Genomic DNA, 24,576 nt, shown 5'->3' on the forward strand with positions numbered 1-24,576 from the left:
TCTCACTATTGAAGTAATGTGATAGTAAAAAGCATGAGTAACACTGAAAAAAACTTGAGACATTTAGTTGAATTCCCTTTCTTAGAAAAGTGTGAATGAGAGGTGACAAAAGCTGGTATGGCAGATTTTAGGATGGCAATCGCCTCCTACAACTCCTCCCGCAGGATTTCACGGCTCTTTTTTTTTGGTAAGGCAAAACCCCAAAGTATTTACAAATCTAAGAGGCTTGGCTCAAATTGCACTACAGCACTTTCACAAAGACTGCTTTGGTGAATGTTTTCCCCAAACCAATTTCCACCAAAACACCCTATTTGGCACACTCCAGTAGACCTTTGCTTTGGTATTTACAGCCAACAGTGCAAATACAATACTGTTAAGAATTACAATTTTAAAAGACAGACAAAAAAAACTGATGAGAGTAAAAGGAACGAGTATACCCTCATCTTTTGGAAATACATCTCTGCGTCTCTCCCTCTCCAGTAAATCATAGGCCAAGAAAGAGTAAGGGAGCAGCACTTACCGCGCAGGCCAGGGACCCCCAGCGAACACGAGTCACAGAACAGGTGCTTCGCTCCCCAGCTTCAGCAGTCTGACCCCAAAAAGTGTATCTATGATTTTTAAAAACCAGCTCTATGTAACAGAGAATCATTTTCCAGAGAGAATCCATAAACAATACGAAGTTGTCAAGCAGAATAATCCCCCCCGAACGAAATCACTTTGGTTTTCTTCCCATCAGAAGTAATTTACACCTATTAAAAAAAGGCAAAGCTAAAGTCATCCCTAGGATGAATACCAGATTTCTAAGAGGATTAAAGCCAACGCACCCTGCATATCACAAATGTACTTCATTCACAGCTCAATAAAATACTGGAATATCAATTTATTAAAAAGTTATGTGAACTGTACATACGTAAACGGCAATATAGCTGAAAAATCTGAAATATATAATTTTAAAGTAAAATCATTTATTTCTGAAAATATTTAAAATATTGCATTTCTGGCAGCAAATTTTAAAGAAGTGCTCTGAAATGGGCGCAGTCTCTCTGTGCGTTTGTCTTTGAGGTGTCAAACACATCTGCTTTCTGGTGTGTCAGAGCGCAAGTTGTGAACGCTTTCTTTCTGACTTGCAGAGACACAATTCCATTTCCAAGAACAGGAGTAGAATTTTAACCCGAAATACTACGGTCCTGGTCGGTGAAGACAACACACCTTCCGAGAGTCCACGCCACCTTGGGAATACGCATACAAACACATCACATTGTGCTTACAAGTTACAGAATAAGTCTCTGATTGATTATTTTTCTGTTTATTTCCGCCAAGGCCACTGAAAATACGAAGGCCTTTTCATCTGAAAGGTTAGCATACATGTCAACTTCTTTTTCTTGTTTCTCTGTAGAAGGAAAAGAAAGTCACTATTAGAAGCTTTTTCCATCATCCAAAGCGAAAGCAGATTACGTTGTGGTTCAGACATTATGTGGAAGGGAGAACGGGAACTGAAAAGAAGTTGGATAAGCAACTCATGTGCAGGGAGGGACTGAGAGAGAGCAGGAAGGAATGGAGGCACACCAAGGTGCTAAGAGTCACAGAATTAGTCATCTAAAAGCACAACTGAATTTCTGTTCTTCCATGACAAAGAATGAGTCACTAACATTACACTGATTCCTGACACAAAAGAGTTTGAGTGTTTCTCCAGTTCCGAAGTCTTTTTTTTGGCTTTTACATAAACACTTCCCAGCCCAGGAAAGAAAGATATTTCACCACATCCTCATTAAATACAACATTTGTCCCCCTATTTTACATCGAAGTAAGAGAACTCAAGAGTTTAACAGCAGCGTCCAAGACCAACGAGCAGACGTATGGCACAGGGCAGGTTCCCGATTTGTCACCATGAGCATCCAGACGCCTCCAAGTGCTCAGGTACACTAAGTCACACTATAGCGTATCACCAAACTAACACAGTAATGCTTTCATTAATACCACTTACCCCAAATCATGGCTATTAATAGCCCAGTTTAGCTAGCCACGGGGCAGCTGACACAACTCATTAAACCAAACAAACATGAAAAACAAACCATAAAACCCAGCTTTGTCAGCAGAAGACCAGGCCTGCAGACACAGAGAGGAATGCACGGAGAGCCTTGGTTGGTGTCCAAGTCTCAGTGGCCGTCCCTCTGTCCCACGGACAGACGGACACACGCCTGCCCGTGTCCCGCTCCAGCCAGCCAGGGGAAGGGGAACAACAAACCTGGAAACCGACAGAAAGCACCACGTGGAGAAAAGCTCCCAGCACCTCATACCTCCTGCTGCTCACACAGTTACCCCTGCCGTGAGTCCGTGTCGTAACGACCTTTTTAGGGCTGGCTCTAGATTGTTACAGCTACGGACACCATCCCAACCAGCGACCTTCCCCGGGAAGCCAAGTGCTTGTGTTACACAACTAAGAGGGAAAAACTGAAAAATCCTTTATCTCTGTGTTCGGATTCCACACTGATAGAGACACAGCAACAAATCCCTCTACTTAAAGACTTGTAGACAACTGAAATCACACACCAGCTCACCTTTCCCTGCAAGTAAAACTGCTTTGTAAACAGCCTGCACACACCAAGATGCACCAGGTTTTTTGTCTGAAAACAAAAAGTTGCCCTTGCAAAATAAAACAAATCAAAGCATGTTTGATATTTGGAACATAAATGGTTTCTTCTTGTTCCCTGGCTCCACAAAACAATACTCTGCAGTGTGCTGAGTTTGAAACGAAAGCTGAGGAACAGGGTTTCGCTACGAGCGCTGCCCTGCAGTTGCAGCCAGATCAGGCTCCACCCCAACACCAGGCTGGGCTGCTCCCCGTCCTCCCACCTCGGACAAACAACCTGTTCTGAGCACGGACACCAGCACGCTGCTTATTCCACACCAGCCTTTCCTGTTTTCACATCTAAACCCCTCCCCTTTCTTCATACTTCCCGATCCAAACAAGTCCAGCCACCATCCGAATATGTCACCACCCAGCAAAATCAGAAATACTTCCCCCCTCGCCCCGTTGCTATTAACAGATTGCGGACTTCTTAGCAAAAAAATCACCTTTCTCGAGTTTCCCTTCTCCTCGTCCTCCCAAATTACTGGCTTGTTCTGAGAGGCATCAGCTTTAAAGAACCGAAATCTTGATATCAACCAGCCTCAGGATTAACACAGCTCTGCGAGCTCTGAAGACAATTCCAGTTCTCCCCAGTAACCAGTGAGGACTTGCATCTGCCTGACATTTTATCATACGCTACTCATAGGATACTGTGGTTTCTACAGACACTATTAAAACTTTCCGCTTCACAGCCTTATCTGCAAGTAGTTTTGACTCACTTCTCTATTATTAGCAAAAGACTGTCTTACAGAGTCACAATGCAGTTTTGCAACACGTTAAAAATACCAAGCCTTGTGAAATACATCTGAGGCTATGTAGGTGAAAATATTCAGTCTTTCTGTAGCATGTCACTCACATTCCCAGATCTCCTGCAACCCACAGCCCTTACAACTGTGATCTATGTATAAATCAAATGTGGATCCTCCCTCTCACACATTTTGTGTGGATTCAAAATCCAAAGTTCTGAGGTTCACTACCCAAGATAGTAAACTGCTTCAAATGTGCACACTGGGCAAGCAACTGTGTGAGGAATACAGTCAGAAGTTACTGGAAAAGGAAAACTTGGATCAATACATTTAATTTAACTTCAGTTTTACCTGATTACTGAAATGTAGGTATCTTTATAAAAAGACTCAGTGAGGGTAACAGAGCACTGGAACAGGCTACCCAGGGAGGTTGTGGAGTCTCCTTCCCTGGAGACATTCAAAGCCGCCTGGACACCTTCCTGTGCAACCTCACCTAGGTGTTCCTGCTCCAGCAGGGGGATTGGACTGGATGATCTTTTGAGGTCCCTTCCAATCCCAAACATACTGTGATACTGTGATACTGTGTGACTCCCCGCCTTGTTCAGTATCAGGTGTGCTTTAGTAAGACTCCAGGCCACACTTACTGAGTCTCATTTGATGGTAACAGGATCACAATAGCAAATACCACTTCCTCCAACACATGAGGGTTGTTCTGTTTGTTTTAATATAATCAAGGCTGTCACCCAGATAATGAGGCAGCCTGGGAACCTGTCTGAGTATCACAGTCACACACAGAAAAACAAAACACACACCACAACAACAATCAGAATCATATTATTATGAAGTTTCTGTTTTCAACATATAGCGCAGAATTTCTGATGAAGGAATGAAGTCAGAATTTTGACAAGCCAAGCCTGCAGTGAGACGTTCCTATTTCCCAGGGTCACCAAATGGCTCTGAGAAACATGTCAGGAATATTCTCTTGGTCTCAGTGTTGTGCCACATCCCCGCCACCCACATCAGCCTCCTCCTTCCTCCCTCTCCACTCCTTCTTACCAAAGCTGCAGGAAAACCAGCCTGTTTTAAAAAGCCCTTTTGCTTCTCCAGTTCTTGCTAATTGCTACTGAATCATCCAGCTCTTGGTTCTACCCTGAGCTGGTCACGAAGGGCACAGCAGAACAACTGAAGAGCACGAACACAACTGGGAACAAGCACGCTGGGTATGAAAAGAGCACAACACAAGCAAGGGAAGATAGAGATCTCATGGGTGGTCTTAGGCAGAAGATGTTCACAGCTTTAAGTGATCCTTCAGTGGACAGATTACCTGCTGTGTACCCAAAATATCCTAGAAATACACAATAGACGAGGAAATAATATGCTTGAAGTCTAACACTAAGCTTATGTCTTGCACTCCAGAGCTGACTTTCAACACTACGCAGACTGATACAAGGACTAGCGACAAGTCACACAAAAATCACCCTAACTACAGTAGAAGAATTCAAGTTGCTTAGTGTGCTTTTATGCAAACAACACTATTGAGCAGAAGGTTCAGTAAAGGAGGAATATTTCTAAAATACCCCACTAATTACTCCACATGTAGTAGTTAGGCCAATTTTATAAGGCACTTGAAAAGGGAGAAGCCAATGTTAACTTGTTTTATAGTAATTGCTTGTAAATTGATGGGTTCTCTGCTGAATTTATTTGTATATTTATGACAGACACACATCAACTTTCTTTTTCTTTTAATCTGCCCAGTAATCACCACAGTGGCCTACACACATCCCAGCTTGACATAACCAGAAATAAGTCAGAAGTAAGAAATAGCCTAAGATGACTTATTCCTATCCAGTAAGGTGTGCTGCACTGGTGAGGAGCACAGACAATTCACAGAATCCCGGAATGTCAGGGGTTGAAGGGCCCTGAAAAGCTCATCCAGTGCAATCCCCCCATGGAGCAGGAACACCCAGCTGAGGTTCCACAGGAAGGGGTCCAGGCGGGTTTGAATGTCTGCAGAGGAGACTCCACAACCTCCCTGGGCAGCCTGGGCCAGGCTCTGACACCCTCACCCCAAACAAGTTTCTTCTCCTCTTTCAGTGGAACCTCCTGTGTTCCAGTTTGCACCCATTGCCCCTTGTCCTGTCACTGGTTGTCACCCAGAAGAGCCTGGCTCCATCCTCCTGACACTGCCCCTTTCCATATTGATCCCCAGCAATGAGTCCCCCCTCAGTCTCCTCTTCTCCAGCTCCAGAGCCCCAGCTCCCTCAGCCTTTCCTCACCCGGGAGATGCTCCACTCCCTTCAGCATCTTGGTGGCTGCGCTGGACTCTCTCCAGCAGTTCCCTGTCCTTCAGGAACTGAGGGGCCACAACTGGACACAATATTCCAGGTGTGGTCTCCCCAGGGCAGAGCAGAGGGGCAGGAGAACCTCTCTGACCTACTGACCACCCCCTTCTAACCCACCCCAGGTACCATTGGCTTCCTGGCCACAAGGGCCCAGTGCTGGCTCATGCTCACCCTGCTGCCCCAGGACCCCCAGGTCCCTTTCCCCTACTCTGCTCTCTAATAGGTCATTCCCCAACTTACACTGGAACCTGGGGTTGTTCCTGCGCAATGTGATGTGGTGTCAGCCCAGGCTCTGCAGGACATGTTGAGGAAGAAATAGTGGCAGTCACAGCACTGAGTGACAGGGAGGGTGGGACAGGACAAGGAGACAATGTCCTCACAGGAGGTTCAGCTCTAAAAAAGCCACACCACCAAACACTGGGAAAACACCACACATGCACTCGTGTGCAAAGATCTCGCTGCGTCTTTATGTCTAGCTCAGTGCGCTGGCACTGTCACACTGCAGAGTATGCAGCAAGAGGTTAAAAACATTCTGCCTAGTTTTGGATAGGATTGTCTAAATACCCCTCATGCTTTCAAATTCTTGCTTTCCAGAGACTATAAAACATGCGTTAAGAGAAGGGGTATTTTCTTCCTTCTTTTCAGGTGACAGGAAAGATTTACTTTTCTAAGGTAAACCAACAAGTTTGCAGGACTTTTCCAACTAAAGCTGTGTGTGAACTAAACTGGCAGTAAAATGCCCAGAACTGATCGTATAGATGCCAGACAAAGTCCAGCTTGCATCAGTAACAAATAGGGAAGCTCTGCAGTCCTACATACAACAACAAACCATATGCAACAGTGAAGATATTGGATATTATAAATGTATTCCTATTACAGTAAAGCAACTGTCATCCAAACAACATAGATAATTCAAATTCCATTTCTTCTTTCCACAGTCAAAGCACAAAAAACAACAAAGAAATCTCACTTTAGAGTTTCTTTCCTATAAAAACAAAGTATATGAACAAATAGATTTATATTAAACAGTAGAGACAAGAAAATTGGTTTCAAAAAGTTAAAGGAACTCGCTTTGCAACACAGATTAACGCCCATTTTTTAACAAACAATGGTGGCAAGGGAAGAAAACAACTGCACTTCTGAGTTATACCACAAGGTATGCTTGATGGTTTCAGTAGTTTTAAGAACAAGATCTTCTGCATATTTATAAGAAGCCTTGTTCTTCCCCTCCTATCTGCCCTCCAGCCTTTTTAAGTCTGTGCTAAGTATTTGATTAATTATTCAGGTCTCAAACTCCAAAACTATAGACAGCAAATGCAGGGTCAACAGACTTTGAAAAAACAGGAATCCTAAGTGACGGTCACATACTTGAACGGCTGCAAAATTAATGTAGTGCGTGCAACAGCCTCTTTGTATAAAGACTAAGAACAGCAGGTCACCAAGGAACCTTAGCAAGCCAGGAGACATTCTTCCCTCTGGAGCATTATTCTGTAGGAACATGGGGCGAAAATTCAGGTCACAGCAGTGACTAAAGTGCCGTTTTTACTTTGTCCCTCCAAAAGGTTTCAGTGAACTTTTTAAGCAATCCAATCATCCTAATCACCCCCTGATGACAGGCATCATTATAGCGTTTGTCCTTTTGATACAGAGCAGCAGCACCTCAAAACCAACACAAAACTGAAGAGCCTGCTGAGCAGTGCAGTCCACCAGCTGTCAGGCTGCATGTTGAAACTTGATCTGGAAGCTAAAAGTACAGGGTTCATTCTTTGCAGTCAGTTCTAGTCAGACACAAACATAAAACCAGAGCTCTCCACAGATGTGAAACGGTCCCTTCCCCATATTAAGATATCGGGTATTTTCTGAACCAGTCTAGTTACGTAAATGATTTGAATGGTATAAAGGGTTATTGATTAAAAAATATTTCATACAGAAAGAAAACCCAATGAACATATTTCTCCAGTTCTCATACCTCTTTCTTCCTCGTGCTTTTTGGCTGAGGCGCTCTTAGGTCTTCCTCTTCCTCGCCTGCTGTGATCCGAATGGCTGTTAGACCTGGATCTCTTGCGGTTTTCTAAGTCTTTATTTACTGCAGAATTTATCTTCTCTCGCTTAACTCTCTCTGTCCGTCTCCTTTTGGCCTCGCTCTTGTTGTCTGTGCAAATGAACAGAGATGGCGTGATCTGGGGTTGTTTTCATCTTTGTTCTTAATTCACTCTTACTGCTTACCATATCCAACCACCTTTTTTCTTTAAATCTCTTAGCAAAAGTGCTTAGATGTATATACCTTTACACAATAATTACATCTGCACAACATCCATGCAGAAATAAGGTGTCAGATGCAGAATGACACTTCTTGATTACCAACCTTTAACTACTTGAAATGCATTTAGCAACATGAGATATTTGCCAGTATACAGAAAGTTCAGTTTCCCATAGTAAGATGGAAAAAACTGTACAGATCACAGTCATTGAGACAGCCCACGGCATGCTTCCGCCAGCCAGAAGTTATATAGGCCAACAGCAAAGATCTTTGTCTTCTTTTAACACTGACAACGAAATAACTCCCGTGCTGCTCACATGGATGGCAATGCTGAGCCAACAACACCATCAGCAAGTGGCGCATCACGCAGCATCCCCGTCCCCAAAGTCAGCCTGTGACAAGGCCTCGTCATGTTCCAGTGCTGAACAAGTGTATTGTTCCCTGCACACCAGAGTAAAAAAAATAAAATAGAAGTATTTCACAGAATCCCAGAGTGCCAAGGGTTGAAGGGACCTGGAAAGCTCACCCAGTGCAATCCCCCATGGAGCAGGAACACCCAGCTGAGGTTCCACAGGAAGGTGTCCAGGCGGGTTTGAATGTCTGCAGAGAAGGAGACTCCACAGCCTCCCTGGGCAGCCTGGGCCAGGCTCTGACACCCTCACCCCAAACAAGTTTCTTCTCCTCTTTCAGTGGAACCTCCTGTGTTCCAGTTTGCACCCATTGCCCCTTGTCCTGTCACTGGTTGTCACCCAGAAGAGCCTGGCTCCATCCTCCTGACACTGCCCCTTTCCATATTGATCCCCAGGAATGAGTCCCCCCTCAGTCTCCTCTTCTCCAGCTCCAGAGCCCCAGCTCCCTCAGCCTTTCCTCACACGGGAGATGCTCCACTCCCTTCAGCATCTTGGTGGCTGTGCTGGACTCTCTCCAGCAGTTCCCTGTCCTTCTGGAACTGAGGGGCCACAACTGCACACAATATTTACATGAGTTTCACCTGTAAATCGAGGACGGATTAACAACGTTGGGTACTGAAAACAGCTCAGCCACCCCAGCACACTATCCAACAGACTAGCTGGACATTTGCAAGGCTGCAGCACAATTCTGCAGTAGCTATACTGTTGAAAAACAGGGAACAGTATTTTCTAAAAGAAGCTGCAGGTATCTTACGAGCCCAACACAAGCACACATGGTCTCCCACTATATATTCCTGCGGAAGTGGTTTCTTTTGCCAGAGTTGTCCCACTAATCTTGTATAGAGACAAGGGACAGACTGGACAGCAGGGTAAATTGTCACTGATGTTAATACAAAGCTGTATTTCACCGTAGCGCTAAAAGGCTGGGGCAGTGAGGGACCAAGGAGACCATGCTGCCCAAGCAGGGCCACCAAGAGCCACCTGCATGGCACCACATCCAGATTTCAGTGTCTCACAACCTCCCCGGCAACCCTCGCTGCACAAACATGGATTAGACAAGAGCTTTGCTCTACCAGACTATGGCCTCCAGCCGCACTTGGTAACGACTTCACCAGCGATCGGGGATGGGGAAAGGAAATCAGGCCCCGCTCTCAAACAGCACCACAGACATCGCTTCACCTCCTCCATCCCCAAAGTTCAGCTCTCTCACATCATGTTGGATACTAATAATCCCTGCAGGGTGGTAAGCTGCAAATACCCTTCAAAACAGTGAGACAAAATATCGAATGCTTAGTTTCCATTTTGTAGGCCTGGTAAATAATCTCTAAAAGTGAACATTATAAAACAGATTGATTTTTTTTTTTAGAACATTTTCCCTGAGAGGGGCTTGTTCTGACTAATTCCTGCTAGAACTGGAGGAGGTGATCAAAATGAACACGAGGAGAACGTTAATCGTGCCAGAATGTATATTCAGCTCACTTCTCCCTGTGCCCATCAACAACAGAAGACACACAAGTCAGACACAAAAAATACACTATTTTTAAATGTAACCACGCAGAGAGATGCAAGACCCTCCTGGTTTTAGATTAAACATATGATGGATTTTTTACAAAGTGACACTTGGGTGCTCGTGAATAAGTACAACTCAGCATGACTTCTTCAAAAAAAGAGGATTTTCACTTTCAGAAAGCCCAGCTTCGATCAGCATGTACCATTAAATCTGACCCCTTTGGCAGCTCTAGACATTTAGCTTCAAAATAGGATTAACAGAAAGCTTTCTGTAAGGAGTTATTTTGCATATTGAGCAATAAGCACAGCTAGAATATACACACAATAAATGCCAACATCACCAGTGCAAAGGAAGTGAGACTGAAAACACCAGCTTCCCCACTCTCAAAATTCAAGAAAAATTAACACATTAAAAGTCTACTGTGCAGAAATTCAACACAAAGTGAACTGACAACAGTCAGTTTACACAGGGAAGTAAAATACTGTATATCCTTTGCCTCCAATAAATAAAGAGAAAGAACTGTTGTGCCCTTCTTCCTACCTCTGTGAGTATTACCTGTGATGGGTGGTGATCTCTCAGCACGTTTAGCATGCAAAAGTTTTCGACTAATAAATATGTAGCCACAGGGACATGATTTACATGCAACAGGAACCTGGGAAAACAAAAGACAAATGTTTCAGAGCATTTCAGATTATGACAAAATTCCTCTCTGATGAAGGAAAAAACCCCAATAACTCAACGTTTTGTCCTCAGAGATACCTCTTCAAATTCAGTCTGTACTGCAAACTTGTCTGTACCACTATACAATTGTATTTCAATGTAGTAAAACCAGATTGTGCTGTGAATCTCCCACCAAGCCTTCTCTTTATGGAGATACTACAAATCAAGCTTGAAACGTGCAGCTGCTGTGACCACCTCGTGCTACAAACACACGAGTTCAGGGGAAAGTGGGACCACTAAAGCAGGAGTGAATTAGAACAGAAAAGTAATTCATCTTCAGAGCTCTCAAATATCCCCAGTCGAATCAGTCAGACAGTTCTGCTTCCTTCATTTACTTAAAAAAAAATAGGAGTTAAAACTGTTAGTCCACTCTGAATATTCACTTTCAGAAGCATTTGAAAGCGGCTCCTTCAGAGAGCAGCAGCAGCTCGGAACAGGAGCACGACGGAGCCTGGAGCAAAACACACAAGGACCTGGTTAACTCGAAAGGCAAATCAACCTGGTTAACTCGAAGAGCAAATCAACCTGGTTAACTCGAAGAGCACATCTCCTCCCGAACAGCCGGGGCAGCACATTCACCCACGCCAGGCCGCACATTCACCCACGCCAGGCCATTTAAAACAAGATGAGAAAATCTGGAAGTGCCACGCAACGCAAGAAATTATAAAAATCCTACTCTGAGCAATTAAAAGAAGGAATAGTGATAAATTGCGAACCTCGTTGCCCTCCCTTAAAGCCAAGATCTTCTGAGATCTTCGATAGTACAGAATACACCATATTGCTTTGATTAGGCTTAAGACCAAAAACACAAACCGAAGCAAGTTTAAACAGAGATCTGGAAGAGATTATCACACATTAAAGAAAGTCATGTTGAAGCATGACAAAAAGAGCAGGAGGTAATTTCTCAAGTGTAATTCTTCAAGACAGGTCCCCACAAGTTTGGCGGTGCCCCCCGAGCCAGGCAGGAGCACCGAACCACGACTGATGGTTCGGTTCGACCCACCGCGCACAAGAACCGAGTTCCAGCCAGTTAGTACACGGGTTTAAAGGAGAACTGCTACTCAGAATAAACATTATTTCACTTTCTGTAGCACATCTTAACTCCTGAACTTCCCCCTAGGAACAGCTTACAGATGGATTTCTGATACAGGTTTTATATAACTAGAGACTTTTTAATTCCCTTCATGGAGACACTGACATAATAAAAACAATTCTAGTCGAGGTTTATTGAGCTCAGAATTTAGCAGACTCATGTGCATGCTTCCCTCCTTGTTCATAAGTCAGTATAAGAGCACTAAAACCCACTATCTAGCACATAGTTTGTCTGTATTAAGGTGATACAGGAGTTCCGTTTAAGCCCAATATTGTTCTTGTGTGGCAGGTCTGGCATGCAGGTCTGTGTCACTTGGAGGGGATTAAGGAAAGGTATCAGTTATGCTTCGAAGACCTATACTGCTGGCATCCTGTCACATAATTATTAAGGCAACACAATCCTACCAACACTACTTTACGCTGTTTAACATCTATCTAACCAGAATAATCTGAGTTTCTCAAAAAAGAATGTTTAACTGAAGCTAAATTAAGAAGTGACCATTATTTCTTCTGATTGCCTTCCTGAAGGGGCCATGCTTTAGTTGTGAAAATATCCTCAAAACCCTTTTATTTTAAATTTAAAAAAAAAAAGTCTAATGGCAATTACACATAATCAAAACTACAACAAAAGTTTAAAAGCCTAAGAAGTGTCACTCAATATTGTGCTCAATATTGTGGTTGTCTAAATATTTCCATGTGTCCCACTGCTGGCGAAGAAATGGGAAACGAATGCAAATTGTTGATGAAAGAATTTAAGAAACACTAGTACAGGACACACCACTTCAGAGTTGCACAAGAGCTTCCCCACGTTCTGCAAAGGGCCGACTTGTACCAGAGATTTCAGTTTCTTGCCCTCTCTCAAACATTTGGTACTGAAAAACAAGGTCCTATGAGCAACGCTTGCGCCAGGGCAGGACACATCTGCACATTGATTCATTTTAGCCACAGAAGAGCTGCTGAGATAAAATCTACATTGACTTATGCATATCGTATGTGTGAGTTTTACAGCACAGAATAAAGCGAAAGTTTCAGCTTCAGCTTTAAAAGGCTGTAACGTTTGCTTACTTCAACTTCCTATTGTTGGTGGTTTGACATTTATTACAAAAAAACACAAACCCAAAAAAGCCCACACAACCTACCACTCTCATCTTCTGCGTCTCACTCATTTTAACATTTTCTTTCGCCAGCTGAATACCCAGAACTTGGCACACCATTTTTATCCTCAGAAATAGCACTGGAGTGACACGCTTAACATGGGAGCATTTGCAGTGATTCATCTACTGCTTAAAACACGAAACGATGCTCCAACACAGCTTAACCTTCCAAACTGTTCCGGGGTGAGGAGAAACACTATAAAAACTATGTACATCTGAACAAATAAGAAGACTTTTTCTAATTTTTTTTTATAAGAAAAACGAGAGATTGTTTTTTAAGCATAGCTAGCATAGCACACACCAGTCAAGTTTCAGGATCAAATAACAGAAAAGCGTGGAAGCGTCTCCCCTGGCCGGCCCCATGGCAGCTTCCTGCAGGGCTGTGCTATTGTTCGGCTGCTGGAACAAACTGCCCCATTTTTAACAGCAACAACATCACCAGCAAAAAAAGCATAAATGCCAACAAGCTCACGATCCAGTAGCAGTGTGGATCAGCTGTTGCTAATGCTGAAGCCTAACTCCATTTTGTACACACAACAAAAGCGCGGTGAGACATGAGCAGCAGTTCACACGTACATCCGGACCAGACGGTGGGAACCGCAGTGACAGGCTCTGTTTTGGTGCTTCTAAACCACTCCATGAGAAAACACCACAACTGAGGGTTCTCCTGGCCAGCCTTAGGCACCTCATCATCCAAAGGAGAAACTTCACGGTATAAATTACCAAGTTCATTACGCTTTTAATAAATGACATTGTTACTAAACAATACTAGCGCATAAACAAACGACTCTGCACGTCCCTTCAGCATAATAAGGCTGTTACAGCACCATGCAAGAGAACGCGGTATTTAATCCACGTTCCAAGTACACTGCAAAGGCAGCAATAATTTACTTCATATAAACATCGCCTCACAGCGGCACGGAGGCAGTTTCATCCCCCCCTTCCCTCAAACCCAACGGCTCAGTCGGCAGCTGCTGTCAAAGCAGGAACCGCAACCGAGACACGGAGCGGCGCCCACGGGAGGCGGCGCGGGCCGGGCAGCCCGGGGGACACGGCCCCGGCCCCGGCTCCGGGGGGACACGGCCCCGATCGCAGCCGAGGGCTCGGACCCAGCTCCGGGCGGCCGGCTGGGGCTGAAGCCCGACCGGGCAGCTCCGCCCGCGGGTCCCGGCGCTCTCCACAGCCCCCGCCGTAGCTCCTGCCCTCGCCGGGGCCCGGCGGGCCCGTCCGGTCCTGGAGCAGGGCAGCGCGGCGCCGGGAGGGCGGGCAGAGGCAGCGGGGCCAGAGGGGCCGGCCCGGCCGCCGCTTCAGCCCTGCGGCCACCGATCCCCTGTCCCCTCACCTGCTGGTCGCACTCCGGGCAGGACTTGGTGGCCATCTTCACTTTCTTGGCCCTGCTCGAGGACATGCTCGCTGCCGCCGGAGCGCCGGCCCGGCCCGCCCCGCGGAGGGCGGGAGTGGAGGGCAGGGCCGCGGCACAGCCGGGCAGCCGCACACCCTCCGCGGACCCGGCGCCACCGCCCCCGGCGCGGCCGCCGACAAAGGAGCCGCTCCCGGCGCCGCCGCAGAGCCCCGCCCAGCCCGGTGACGGCAGAGCCGCGCGGGCCGGGCCGGGCCGGGGGGCCGGGCTGAGGGAGCGCGGAGCCGCCGTCCTCCGGGCCGAGCTTCTTGCTGTAGGAAGCGGTTTCCTTACCTTGGTCCGTGCGCAGAGTTGCCTGGTCGCTTGTATTGTGCCTACCACTTTTTCCTTTACCCTTCCCGCTACGGTTTGCAGAGATCCGCCTTCTTCAATACAGCCTCAGGACTTCTGTCGGGCTCTCCTGGAGTCCCCACCGACGATCCACGGGACCGCTGAAATCAACGGGGCGCGCCTTCCTGTCCTCCGGCTATAGGGACGCCCGAGATGACGACGTTGACTCCCAGACGAGCCCCCCAAATCTGTAGGAAATAATTATTTTGCCAATATAATAGGCCCAGGCAGGATCTCTTGGCACAGCAGTTTTCTTAATAACGATATTGCAACACCGGGTGTTCGACCTTAAGGTAATAGGGCAAAAAGCCCCTGCTTATATCCCCCCAAAATCCCGGCTGCAGTTTCCCTCCCCTGTTCCCCATTGGTTGGTACTTCAGAGTTTACAGACCGCCCGACCCCGCCTCAGTTTACATACAATACCCTTCCCGTTATCAATCCATGATAAAGATAAGGATTTCTGGTACTTTGGCTACCCTTCTCCCTAAATTAACTGGTAAATGCAGGTATTAGTATGTATACAGGTATCAGTAGATATTCCGGGAATGTTTCACATTAAGGATTCATAGTTTGACGTCTCTTGGCCCTTCTCCGCTGCTGGTCAGGTGCCGGGTCCTCAGTTCTGTAAAAACAACAGTTCTTCATTAAACGATCCCTACATCGCTGTCACCTCTGAGTGCTGCTCCAGTGCAGCTGGAGCCGGCGGGGCCCCACCGCAGTGACCTGTCCCTGGGGTGTCACGTACCTGCACCTTTCACTGAGAGGCTTTGAGACTGCATCTGGAATATTGTGTCCAGTTCTGGGCTCCTCAGTTCCAGAAGGAGAAGAGGAGACTGAGGGGGGACGCATTCATGGGGATCAATATGGAAAGGGGGAGTGTCAGGAGGATGGAGCCAGGCTCTTCTGGGTGACAACCAGTGACAGGACAAGGTACAATGGGTGCAAACTGGAATACAGGAGGTTCCACTGAAAGAGGAGAAGAAACTTGTTGGGGGTGAGGGTGTCAGAGCCTGGCCCAGGCTGCCCAGGGAGGTTGTGGAGTCTCCTTCTCTGCAGACATTCAAACCCGCCTGGACCCCTTCCTGTGGAACCTCAGCTGGGTGTTCCTGCTCCATGGGGGGATTGCACTGGATGAGCTTTACAGGGCCCTTCCAACCCCTGACATTCTGGGATTCTGTGAGTTGGAGTGTTCAGCCTGGAGAGGAGAAGCTCCAGGGAGACCTTATTGCGGCCTTTTCAGACTTCAAAGGGGCCAGAAGAAAGATGGGGACAGACTTTTCAGCAGGGTCTGTTGTGATAGGACAAGGGGTGATGGTTTTAAACTAAAGGAGGGAGATTCGGGCTGGACACCAGGAGGAAATTGTTGCCCTGAGGGTGGTGAGAGCCTGGCCCAGGCTGCCCAGAGAGGCGGTGGCTGAACCATCCCTGGAGACATCCCAGGCCAGGCTGGACGGGGCTCTGAGCAACCTGAGCTGGTGAAGGTGTCCCTGTCATGGCAGGGGGGGCACTGGGGAGGTCCTTCAACACAAACAATCTGTGATTCTGTGAAGTTACACTGAAATGTACAAACAGTCAGGAAGTGCTGAATACTATTTTTCTGGTGTTCATCTCAATTCAGAAAAAGCCTGGAGAAAGAGAATTAGTGCTGCTGTTCCTTCATCTTTGGGAGCTTCGTGGTTCGGCAGTTGGGGTATTCAGTCCTGCCTCTGCAAGTTGTCATGCTTGCTAATCTGATATTTTTACATTAGTCCCTTAATTTTCCTGTCACTCCCACCTAAAAATATTAATAGCACAATGTAAACTTTTATATTGCCTGTAAAATACATTTTAAATACAGCAGCTGGAAAGACTCATTTCAACTGCAAAATTCCTCCAAGATACAGCTCTTAGACTGAAACGTCACATCAGCACACAAAAGCTTTGTACAAAATCTGAATCATTTACCTCTGGAGTGAAAAAAGGAAAGTGATAATGGCAATAATGCTGTTAACAGGAGCTTGAATGATTATTTTTTACTTGTACTACAAAATGTCTACAGCAGAAAAGTGCAACAAAGTCACAAGAGAAAACTCTTTTAGAAGACGACTGTTTAAATAGCCTGAAGGACAGCTGCCCACAAATATTAAAGAACTGTACTGGAACTGTGATGCTTTCACACAGGCGGCAGTGAGCGCACCCGTGAGGCTGGCCCTGCACCCGCTAGGGCGGGATTTTCATTCTATGTCTGTAGTTTAGTCCTGAACTCTGTTTGCTACACTAAAGTACTGAGAAAAAAACACTGGAGGAGAGGCAGTTTTAATAAGACTTTTGTCTATATTTCTCCTTCATGGAAATTAACCTAAAAGCAATTTGGAGGTTAGAGTGGCCTTTATAGCTATTTGAATGTTAAAACCATCTACTATCTCACCACTGAGTTACTTTGATGCGCTAGGTCAGTTCTTGGTGGACAGGAATCTAGAGAGACGATGTATTCATCTGCCAGGACAGCCCAGATAATCTTTCCCTGCCAGGAAAAGACACTTCTTCCCCCAGGCACAAAGACACTGTCACTTGTCCGAGCCTCTCGCAGAGGAGAGTTGTCCTCCAGCTGAAGGACCAGCAGTTTGACCTTCCCGTGGCTTGGTGACCTTCCCAGCAGATCAGACCTTGTCTGGCCTCACTAGTGCTTGAATTATTCAGCTCATTTGTTGACAGTCATTTATTACAGGTTCTGGGAGTTCCAGATCCACCAAAGATGACATATGCTCTAGGTAAGCAATATGTTTTTACTACCGATTTCTAAGTTATGTGATTGCTGTGCCTTAAATGGAGAGTGTAAAAACAGAAACATCTTCCAAAAGGCCACATAGAGGAAAATCTGAATATTCAGGAGGTAACATGTGATATGTGATACAATGACAAATCTAAAGAGGAACATCCTCACCTTACATTTGAAATGTGGTTCCTCTTAGTAATCTTGACAGTTAATCTTCTCATATGACAAAGTCCACAGGTGACAATCTTAGGATAAATTTTTCCTTTTCTAAATTTTAAACCCAAATGTGGCGAAGTTAGTGTGACGATGTCCCTGCTCATGGCAGGGTGGCACGGGGGAGCTGGGGAGGGCCTTCAACACAAACCATATGTGTGTGTAACTTCACGCTAACTATGCTCTCCTCAGAGCACATTTCTTACATTTTCTATCTGAAGTGGGAGGCTACAGTTGTGGCTCCAAGTACGACCACTCCAAGTCATTTGCTATCTCCTGTTGCCAGCTTCTCGGTGATTACTGGGGCAGATCTCCACTGAAAGCTCCTGGAGAAAACACAACAGCAGAACTCTGGACTGTGCTCTTTGCACGTGCAAACTGAGGAAATGTCAGGGTTTTAATCACTTCTAATCTGCTTAGGCTGCACTTTTCCCACCTGGCCCATCCTTCCCAGCCAGCATCCCAGCAGAGAGGGGCACCCCCCGGAATGGACACAAACTCCACGGAGACAGCCCCGAAATGAAGATTAGGATCTGTATTTGTACAAAACACTGTACTACTGCTTGTACTTCTCACTATACTTCATGTCACAGGTCTTTCATATAAATATTTATATTTTTGTGTACTCGCTAATACATGCAAGTGAATTAAAGACACTGAAAAATCCATTCTGTTAATAGACCAGCTGTAGTGCTGCTTTGTTGTTGGTTAGCCCTCTTCTTAAATTAATTGATTTAATGTAAAACTGCTGTGAGATTTAGATGACCAGAAGGATCTTTTGGTAAGTGGTTTCTCTGCCTATTCCCCACTGGCAGCCCTGCACGTCACGGCCGGCTGCACTGCCAGCTTTTGCATTATTGCAATGCAAATGATTCTGATTGCAGGTGATAAAACAAATGCTTATAGAGGTAATTGCTCCAGATAGCTTTGTATTTTTTCTGGAGTAAGAAGTAAAGACAATAAAATAATCTCAACATTTTTATTCTAAATTACTCACATAAAGCAAAAGATGCTTATTAAACTACTCTATAACTAAGCACTGGAACACATAGTAGTTAGATTTTAAGTGTGATGCTTGCTTTGTGTGCACTATCATGAGATGAAATCAGTGCTGGGATGGATATATGAATTGTAGGCGAACAAAAATAAACTCATAATATAAAGTACATATGGTCAAAACATAATTAGAAGTGTTTTAAATCCCACATGTTGATAGTGGGGGAACATCGCTAAACTCTGGTTATCATCTCTCCACACAAACACACTCTGAGGGGTTTTCTAGATGCTGTGGGTATCCAGGTGCTATAAGTTACAAAGAGCATCTGTAAGTATTAACTGTGTCTCTTACAGATAAACGTAAGATACACAGGTGTCTAATTTTGTTTGATCAGCTGTGGAACCCTCCCTTCTGCGGGGTCACACACTGATTTCTGTCCCCGAAGCCACAGGAGCAGCACCCGAGCTGCGCCGGCCCAGCCCCCGAGGTGGGAATGGAAATATCCGTCCTTCCTACCAATATTGTGTGATGAACAAAGAATCAAAGAGCATTCGCAACATGATTTGCTGTGCGTGTCCAGCCTGTTGATGTTCTCCTGTCCTTTCTCGAGTCCCTGGTGACCGTTCCCAGGCAGGACAGGACCCTGCGCCGCAGCCCTCGGCGCGGCCTGGCCGGGCTGTGCATTCCACTCGGTACAGCCTCAGTGAATTGCCTGGTTTGCCCCTTTCCTATCCTTCTTCCTATTCAAGTTCTGTGTGCATTATGTTTCCCGTCTCCACACTGTTTCCAGCGTGCAGCGCTCCATTCCCAGCAGAGGGCTCCTCCAGAGACACAGCGAGACAAGACAGGCCTTTTGTAGAAACTATGACCTGTGCCAAGAACACAAATGTGTTCTGTGCAGGCAGGACATACAGATTTCACCCCTGAAGCAAACCCAGTCTGTGCAACCAGGCTACTTTTGGGGTGTTTTTGGTCTCAAGTCAGAAGGTCCGGACACAGCAAAGCACTCGTGGAATTTCAGAGCGTGTGTAACAGCAGAGGGCTCTGCCGGGACAGGATCAGGGTCTGGTAAGGAAGCAAATGAATAAAGGAGAGAACCAAAAGAGATCAGTTACAACACCCTGCCTTGCTTTCTAGAGCAAATAGACCAGTCAGTGGCAGCTGTTCAACTATTCTAATACAAACACAAATGTTTTCCTTTTGAACGCAAACAAGGCAGTATTCACTGCTAAAAAAGTGATTAGTAAGATTTGCCAAAAAGATATCTATTTTTCTTGTTACTGTAATTTATTAACACGTTAATTTTGAGTTCTTGAAGTCCAAGACTGTTTCTTTGGCATAATTTAGAGGTTTAATCCAGCACTGAGAACAAAACAATAAATACCTTTTTAAGGATACAGGTAGAGAGTCGGTAACGAGTGGCACTTTGGAAGACCAGGCCTCATTTAAAATGTGCTTTACGCTAATTTAAAGTAGAAATTAAGAAAGTTATGCCATTTCTCAATGTTATGCAAAGCTGCACATGACTTTGTAAGTGTCTGCTCCTCATGGCTTCTTTGCTTTGCTGTTGTCACAACACAGTCCAGCCGATCTGAATGGGCTGAGATCTTGGGGTTCTTCCCCCTTCACTGGCCTGACGCACCAGCTGCTTGCACACTGCAGTATTTTGGTGTGCAACTCTACTTTTACAAGAAAAAAATCCCAAAGTAGGTACAATTCACATATTTGGAGAGAGAAGCACTTCAGAAGTGTAATTTCTGCTCCCCGGGAGCCCTCCTGTGAGCGCAGGACAACACACAGCACATTGAAAAGCGCCTAAAATGCTGTGCAACCTTGTGCCAGAAAGGTTATAACATGCATCCTAATTAACTAACAACCTCCTAATTAGTCACCTATATTCAGTAGTGGTTTTATTCTTCGCATAAACGAAGTACTATATCAAGAATTATTATATCTAAAATACACGGGTATTCATACCAAGAACAGAATGTATCAGAGAAAAATTACAAATAATAAGAAGAGCTAGATGATGATATTTGCAATGTTATCATGAATGAATTGAAGTTGCGAGGTTACAGTATACAACTGGTAAGAGGAAAGTACTATATAAAAATCAATTAATTATAGAGACAAGCTTTAATCCTATTTTCTAGGATTCTGCTTTTGGGAATTTTGCTAATCACAACGGTTTGTGATACTTAATACTGCCACTGTGCTTCTCATCAGTAGATTTCAGGGTAGCTGTAATCTTGAGTATCCCCTGAGTCCTGCCATCAGGAATCACAGTTAGGCCTAACAAGTCCTTTGAGATCCCACCACTCCGAAAAAGTACTCTGGGCAAGATCGACAGGTAAGTGGTACAAATGTTGGCTTTGTTCTCCAAGTACAACTAAATATTGAGCATTTCCAAACTACAAAGCATTTTGCTTTTCCAAATGTTGTGGCACATTGATGCCTCTCGGTTTCAGGGACCACACGTGCAGGTTGACACCCTGGTCACCTGTTTTCTATACCTTTACTTTGCCTTCTTTTTTTGTAGTCAGAAATGAACATTTTAATGTCTAGCTCCTGTATTTTAGTAAGTTGTTGTATTAGTAATGGAAAAAAAAAATCTCCAAATTTTTCCATTCTACTGCTTAATTTTACTTGATTCTTAGAGCAAACGTGTCCAACAAGAGCTGGTAAAAATTAAGATATGAAGTCACTGAACTGGCACTTTTTCCACTGACTGCACTGAGCTTTGAACAAGATCTTAAAGTTCTATGTTCAGCTTGAAGAACAGTAGAAACAGTAATTTCTCTGAAAACGCTCCTTATATTCTGAACTGCTCCCATCAGCAGTGTTCCACGGGCAACAGCCATCCTCCTCACTTGGACAGCACAGAATACAGAGGGTTTGCTCTTTTTGCCTAAAAAACATCGGTTTTGCCATGTGGTTTCCATTTACTTAGTGTCCTCAAAGATTCCTAAATATCATTAACAACGCTGCCATGTTCAAGCTGTGAAGAGCAGTTTTCTATCCAGTGCCTTTATTTAAATGAAGTAGCAGAAGAAAAATGAATGCTTAGCTATCCCATGCCTTTACTGTAATCATGGGGCTTAAACCGTGCAGCTCTTCAGACAAAGGAGCTGCTGAAGGTCTGTCAAAGAGGAAACATGGCAGCAGCTGTTGATCAAGATTTTTTCTCCGATACTCTATCTTTCTATATATTTATGCATTTGCTGTTCTGTATCTCTAGCTCCTCACCACCAACATAAAATTCATTATTTTAGCTTCTTACGACTGCAAGAAAACCATCCTATGGCTTTATGACTAAAGATGGAATGTAAGATGGTGACCAAAGACTTGCCACCTTCTGTGGCTGGCGTGTCTGAAACTCGTGTTCGTATGATTTGTAGATGATACATAAACCATAAACTGTCTGTTGATCAGGACAATGGATCAGCGCAGGCCCACAGGCCCAGGTGAACGTCTCCTCCGAAGGGCAGAGCACGGCCGGGGCGGGGGGCAAAGACAAGGCAAGATTGCTGTAGGAAATAGAGGTGTTTCATCCTTGGCACGTCATTGCACAGGATGTTCACAAACGCTCATTAACTAATTTCACAGCTCACGAGGTAGGTTTTCTCTTCCTTGTATTACCCACAGCGGGCGGGGGCGCCGTGCTCGCGGCCAGGCCGGCGCTGGCTCTGCCCGGGCACCAGCGCTGGCTGTGGTCCCACAGAGCCGGAAGGCGGGCACGGCTCTGCCGCAGCGCTGTTTGCTTTCCTGGAGTATCCGTATTCAAATAACGCTGGAGATACATTTGTCACAATTAAAGCAACAGATACTTCATAACACAAACACCACTTCATACTACATTGACCATGGAAAGGCTTTTTTTTCATCCCGTTTATTTCCTGTGTGCATTTCTAAACGAAAGAAATTGACTATTGAATTCATATTTCCTTCAAATGTTCTACTAAAACCATATGTTGTGGCTCATGCAATGTGCATATGAAGACCTTCAGCCTTGTTCCCACGCCACCATGCGATGTGAGGTGCGAGCAGCACTGCAGAATGTGCAGACAAGGGCTGAGACCTGGCTGGGCCTGTCAGCGGGGCAGAGCGGCCATGTCGTGCAGTCTTCACACAGACACCGCGGCAGAGCGGCCATGTCACACAGCCTGCACCTCTCCTGTTGCACAGACACCGTGGCCATGTCACACAGCCTGCACCTCTCCTGTTGCACAGACACCGTGGCCATGTCACACAGCCTGCACCTCTCCTGTTGCACAGACACCGTGGCCATGTCACACAGCCTGCACCTCTCCTGTTGCACAGACACCGTGGCCATGTCACACAGCTTGTGCCTCTCCTCTTGCTCAGACACTGTGGCAGAGCGGCCACGTCACACAGCTTGTGCCTCTCCTCTTGCTCAGACGCCGCGGCAGAGCGGCCATGTCACACAGCTTGTGCCTCTCCTCTTGCTCAGACACTGTGGCAGAGCGGCCACGTCACACAGCTTGTGCCTCTCCTCTTGCTCAGACGCCGCGGCAGAGCGGCCATGTCACACAGCTTGTGCCTCTCCTCTTGCTCAGACACTGTGGCAGAGCGGCCACGTCACACAGCTTGTGCCTCTCCTCTTGCTCAGACACTGTGGCCAGGCTGGCTTGAAAATTTCTGCTACGCCAGCTGATTCTGGGGGGGCGGGTTGGGGGCGGAATGGTAGCGCATGGACCAAGAGCAAAGGTTAATTTGAGTTCCTCCCCTAGCCAAATTCATGGTTCCACATCCATTGGACTTCGATTTTTAATAGGCCAGGTAGCCTTTCAACCTTGATTTCTAATGAGCCCTGGAACATTCACACTCACATCAAGATGTCTGGGAAGTCTACTTGTATACATGGAATGTAAATAGTAGAATTTAAAGTAAGTTGAACATTTCAGTTGATCTGATTAAATCTTACTGCAAAATCAGTTCTGGTTTTGTTTTTGTGGTAAAGACCTTCACAAGCCTTGCCACAGCTTGAAATCGCTTCTTCTGATCTACATCTTATCAAACGTGGAAGAAAGCACCATGACACTTCTTGTTAATTATCACTCAAATGGTCAGATTCAGGTAACACTCAGCTTTCCACATACATGACTGATGACAACTTTAAAGGAAAAGTGTCAAAATATACAGGCTCCAAAACTTGACATTTCAGAAGTTAAAAAGGTTTAAAATATGGGAAAAGAATAATTGGTCTGAAGGAGATGCAGATTGCAGTGTCCTGAAACAGTTATTGATGCTGCAAATAAATAAACATGTCCCTCTTTGAACTTGAGTTTCTAACATCTAGTGCTCCAGAGGGTCGTTTTGTGAGCAGGGTTTTGGGGGGAAGATAAGCAGGGCCAGACACTCCACTGAGCCCTCACCGGCTGAGCAGGAAACCAGAAGCAGCTTCCAGTACGATCAGTGCCGTGACTGGAAATACGCAAAATTTAATTCCTAAGTTAAACAAATGAGCTTTCTGCACCACCTCAAGACAGTTCCTTCAGCACAAACCCCATCCCATTTCTGTTATTTTGTCAACTACGAATTGACTAAAATTCTCAAGTAGCAATTATGTTTAAATTAGCACAGAGCAAAGCTAAAATATTGCACTTGAAATAGGACTGGAACAAATTACTTATGCAGCTAAACACTGTGGCAAAGCAGAAGCTCGTTAGAACAAAGAAATAGAGACAGGAAAAAGCCTCAAAATGTAACAATATGGAACAAAATAAAATGAACGTCAGCAAAAGCAGCTTGCTTTCTCTCATCAGCCAAGGAAAGATACCCAAACACACAGAACAGAACCCAAGTCTCAAACCATTTAATTTAGGCACCGAAAATAGGAAGCTGGTTTTCTATGTCCTAAGTCAGTGGAGAAAGCAAAAAGAAGGTTCTACAAAAACAATTCACAAATAAGCCTGATTTACAGACCAGGCTCTTACTCAGGGAGGTAAAATGAGGTCATAGGAATATTCCTGAGAGA

At 45.3% G+C, this 24,576-nt stretch overlaps 1 protein-coding gene across 1 annotated transcript; it reads right to left on the bottom strand.

The window, feature by feature from the left end:
- Positions 1–860: 860 nt before the first annotated feature.
- C13H16orf87 (chromosome 13 C16orf87 homolog) lies at positions 861–14,389 on the bottom strand. Its single transcript, XM_065848415.2, has 4 exons — positions 14,206–14,389; positions 10,453–10,549; positions 7,687–7,869; positions 861–1,390 (listed from the first exon to the last, which is right to left on the bottom strand). Exons 1-4 carry the CDS (start codon positions 14,269–14,271, stop codon positions 1,272–1,274), a joined length of 465 nt encoding a protein of 154 aa, XP_065704487.1. The 5' UTR covers positions 14,272–14,389; the 3' UTR covers positions 861–1,271.
- Between the last annotated feature and the right edge of the window lie 10,187 nt (positions 14,390–24,576).

The sequence above is a fragment of the Patagioenas fasciata genome, chromosome 13 (genome assembly GCF_037038585.1).
Source record: "Patagioenas fasciata isolate bPatFas1 chromosome 13, bPatFas1.hap1, whole genome shotgun sequence".
NCBI lineage: Eukaryota > Metazoa > Chordata > Aves > Columbiformes > Columbidae > Patagioenas > Patagioenas fasciata.

Coding starts and splice junctions, on each gene's coding strand:
- C13H16orf87 (XM_065848415.2), bottom strand. CDS start 14,271: ATGTCCTCGAGCAGGGCCAAGAAAGTGAAGATGGCCACCAAGTCCTGC. Junction 10,550..14,205: donor GCCCGGAGTGCGACCAGCAG/GTGAGGGGACAG, acceptor TTGTTTTCCCAG/GTTCCTGTTGCATGTAAATC. Junction 7,870..10,452: donor GAGATCACCACCCATCACAG/GTAATACTCACA, acceptor TCATTTGCACAG/ACAACAAGAGCGAGGCCAAA.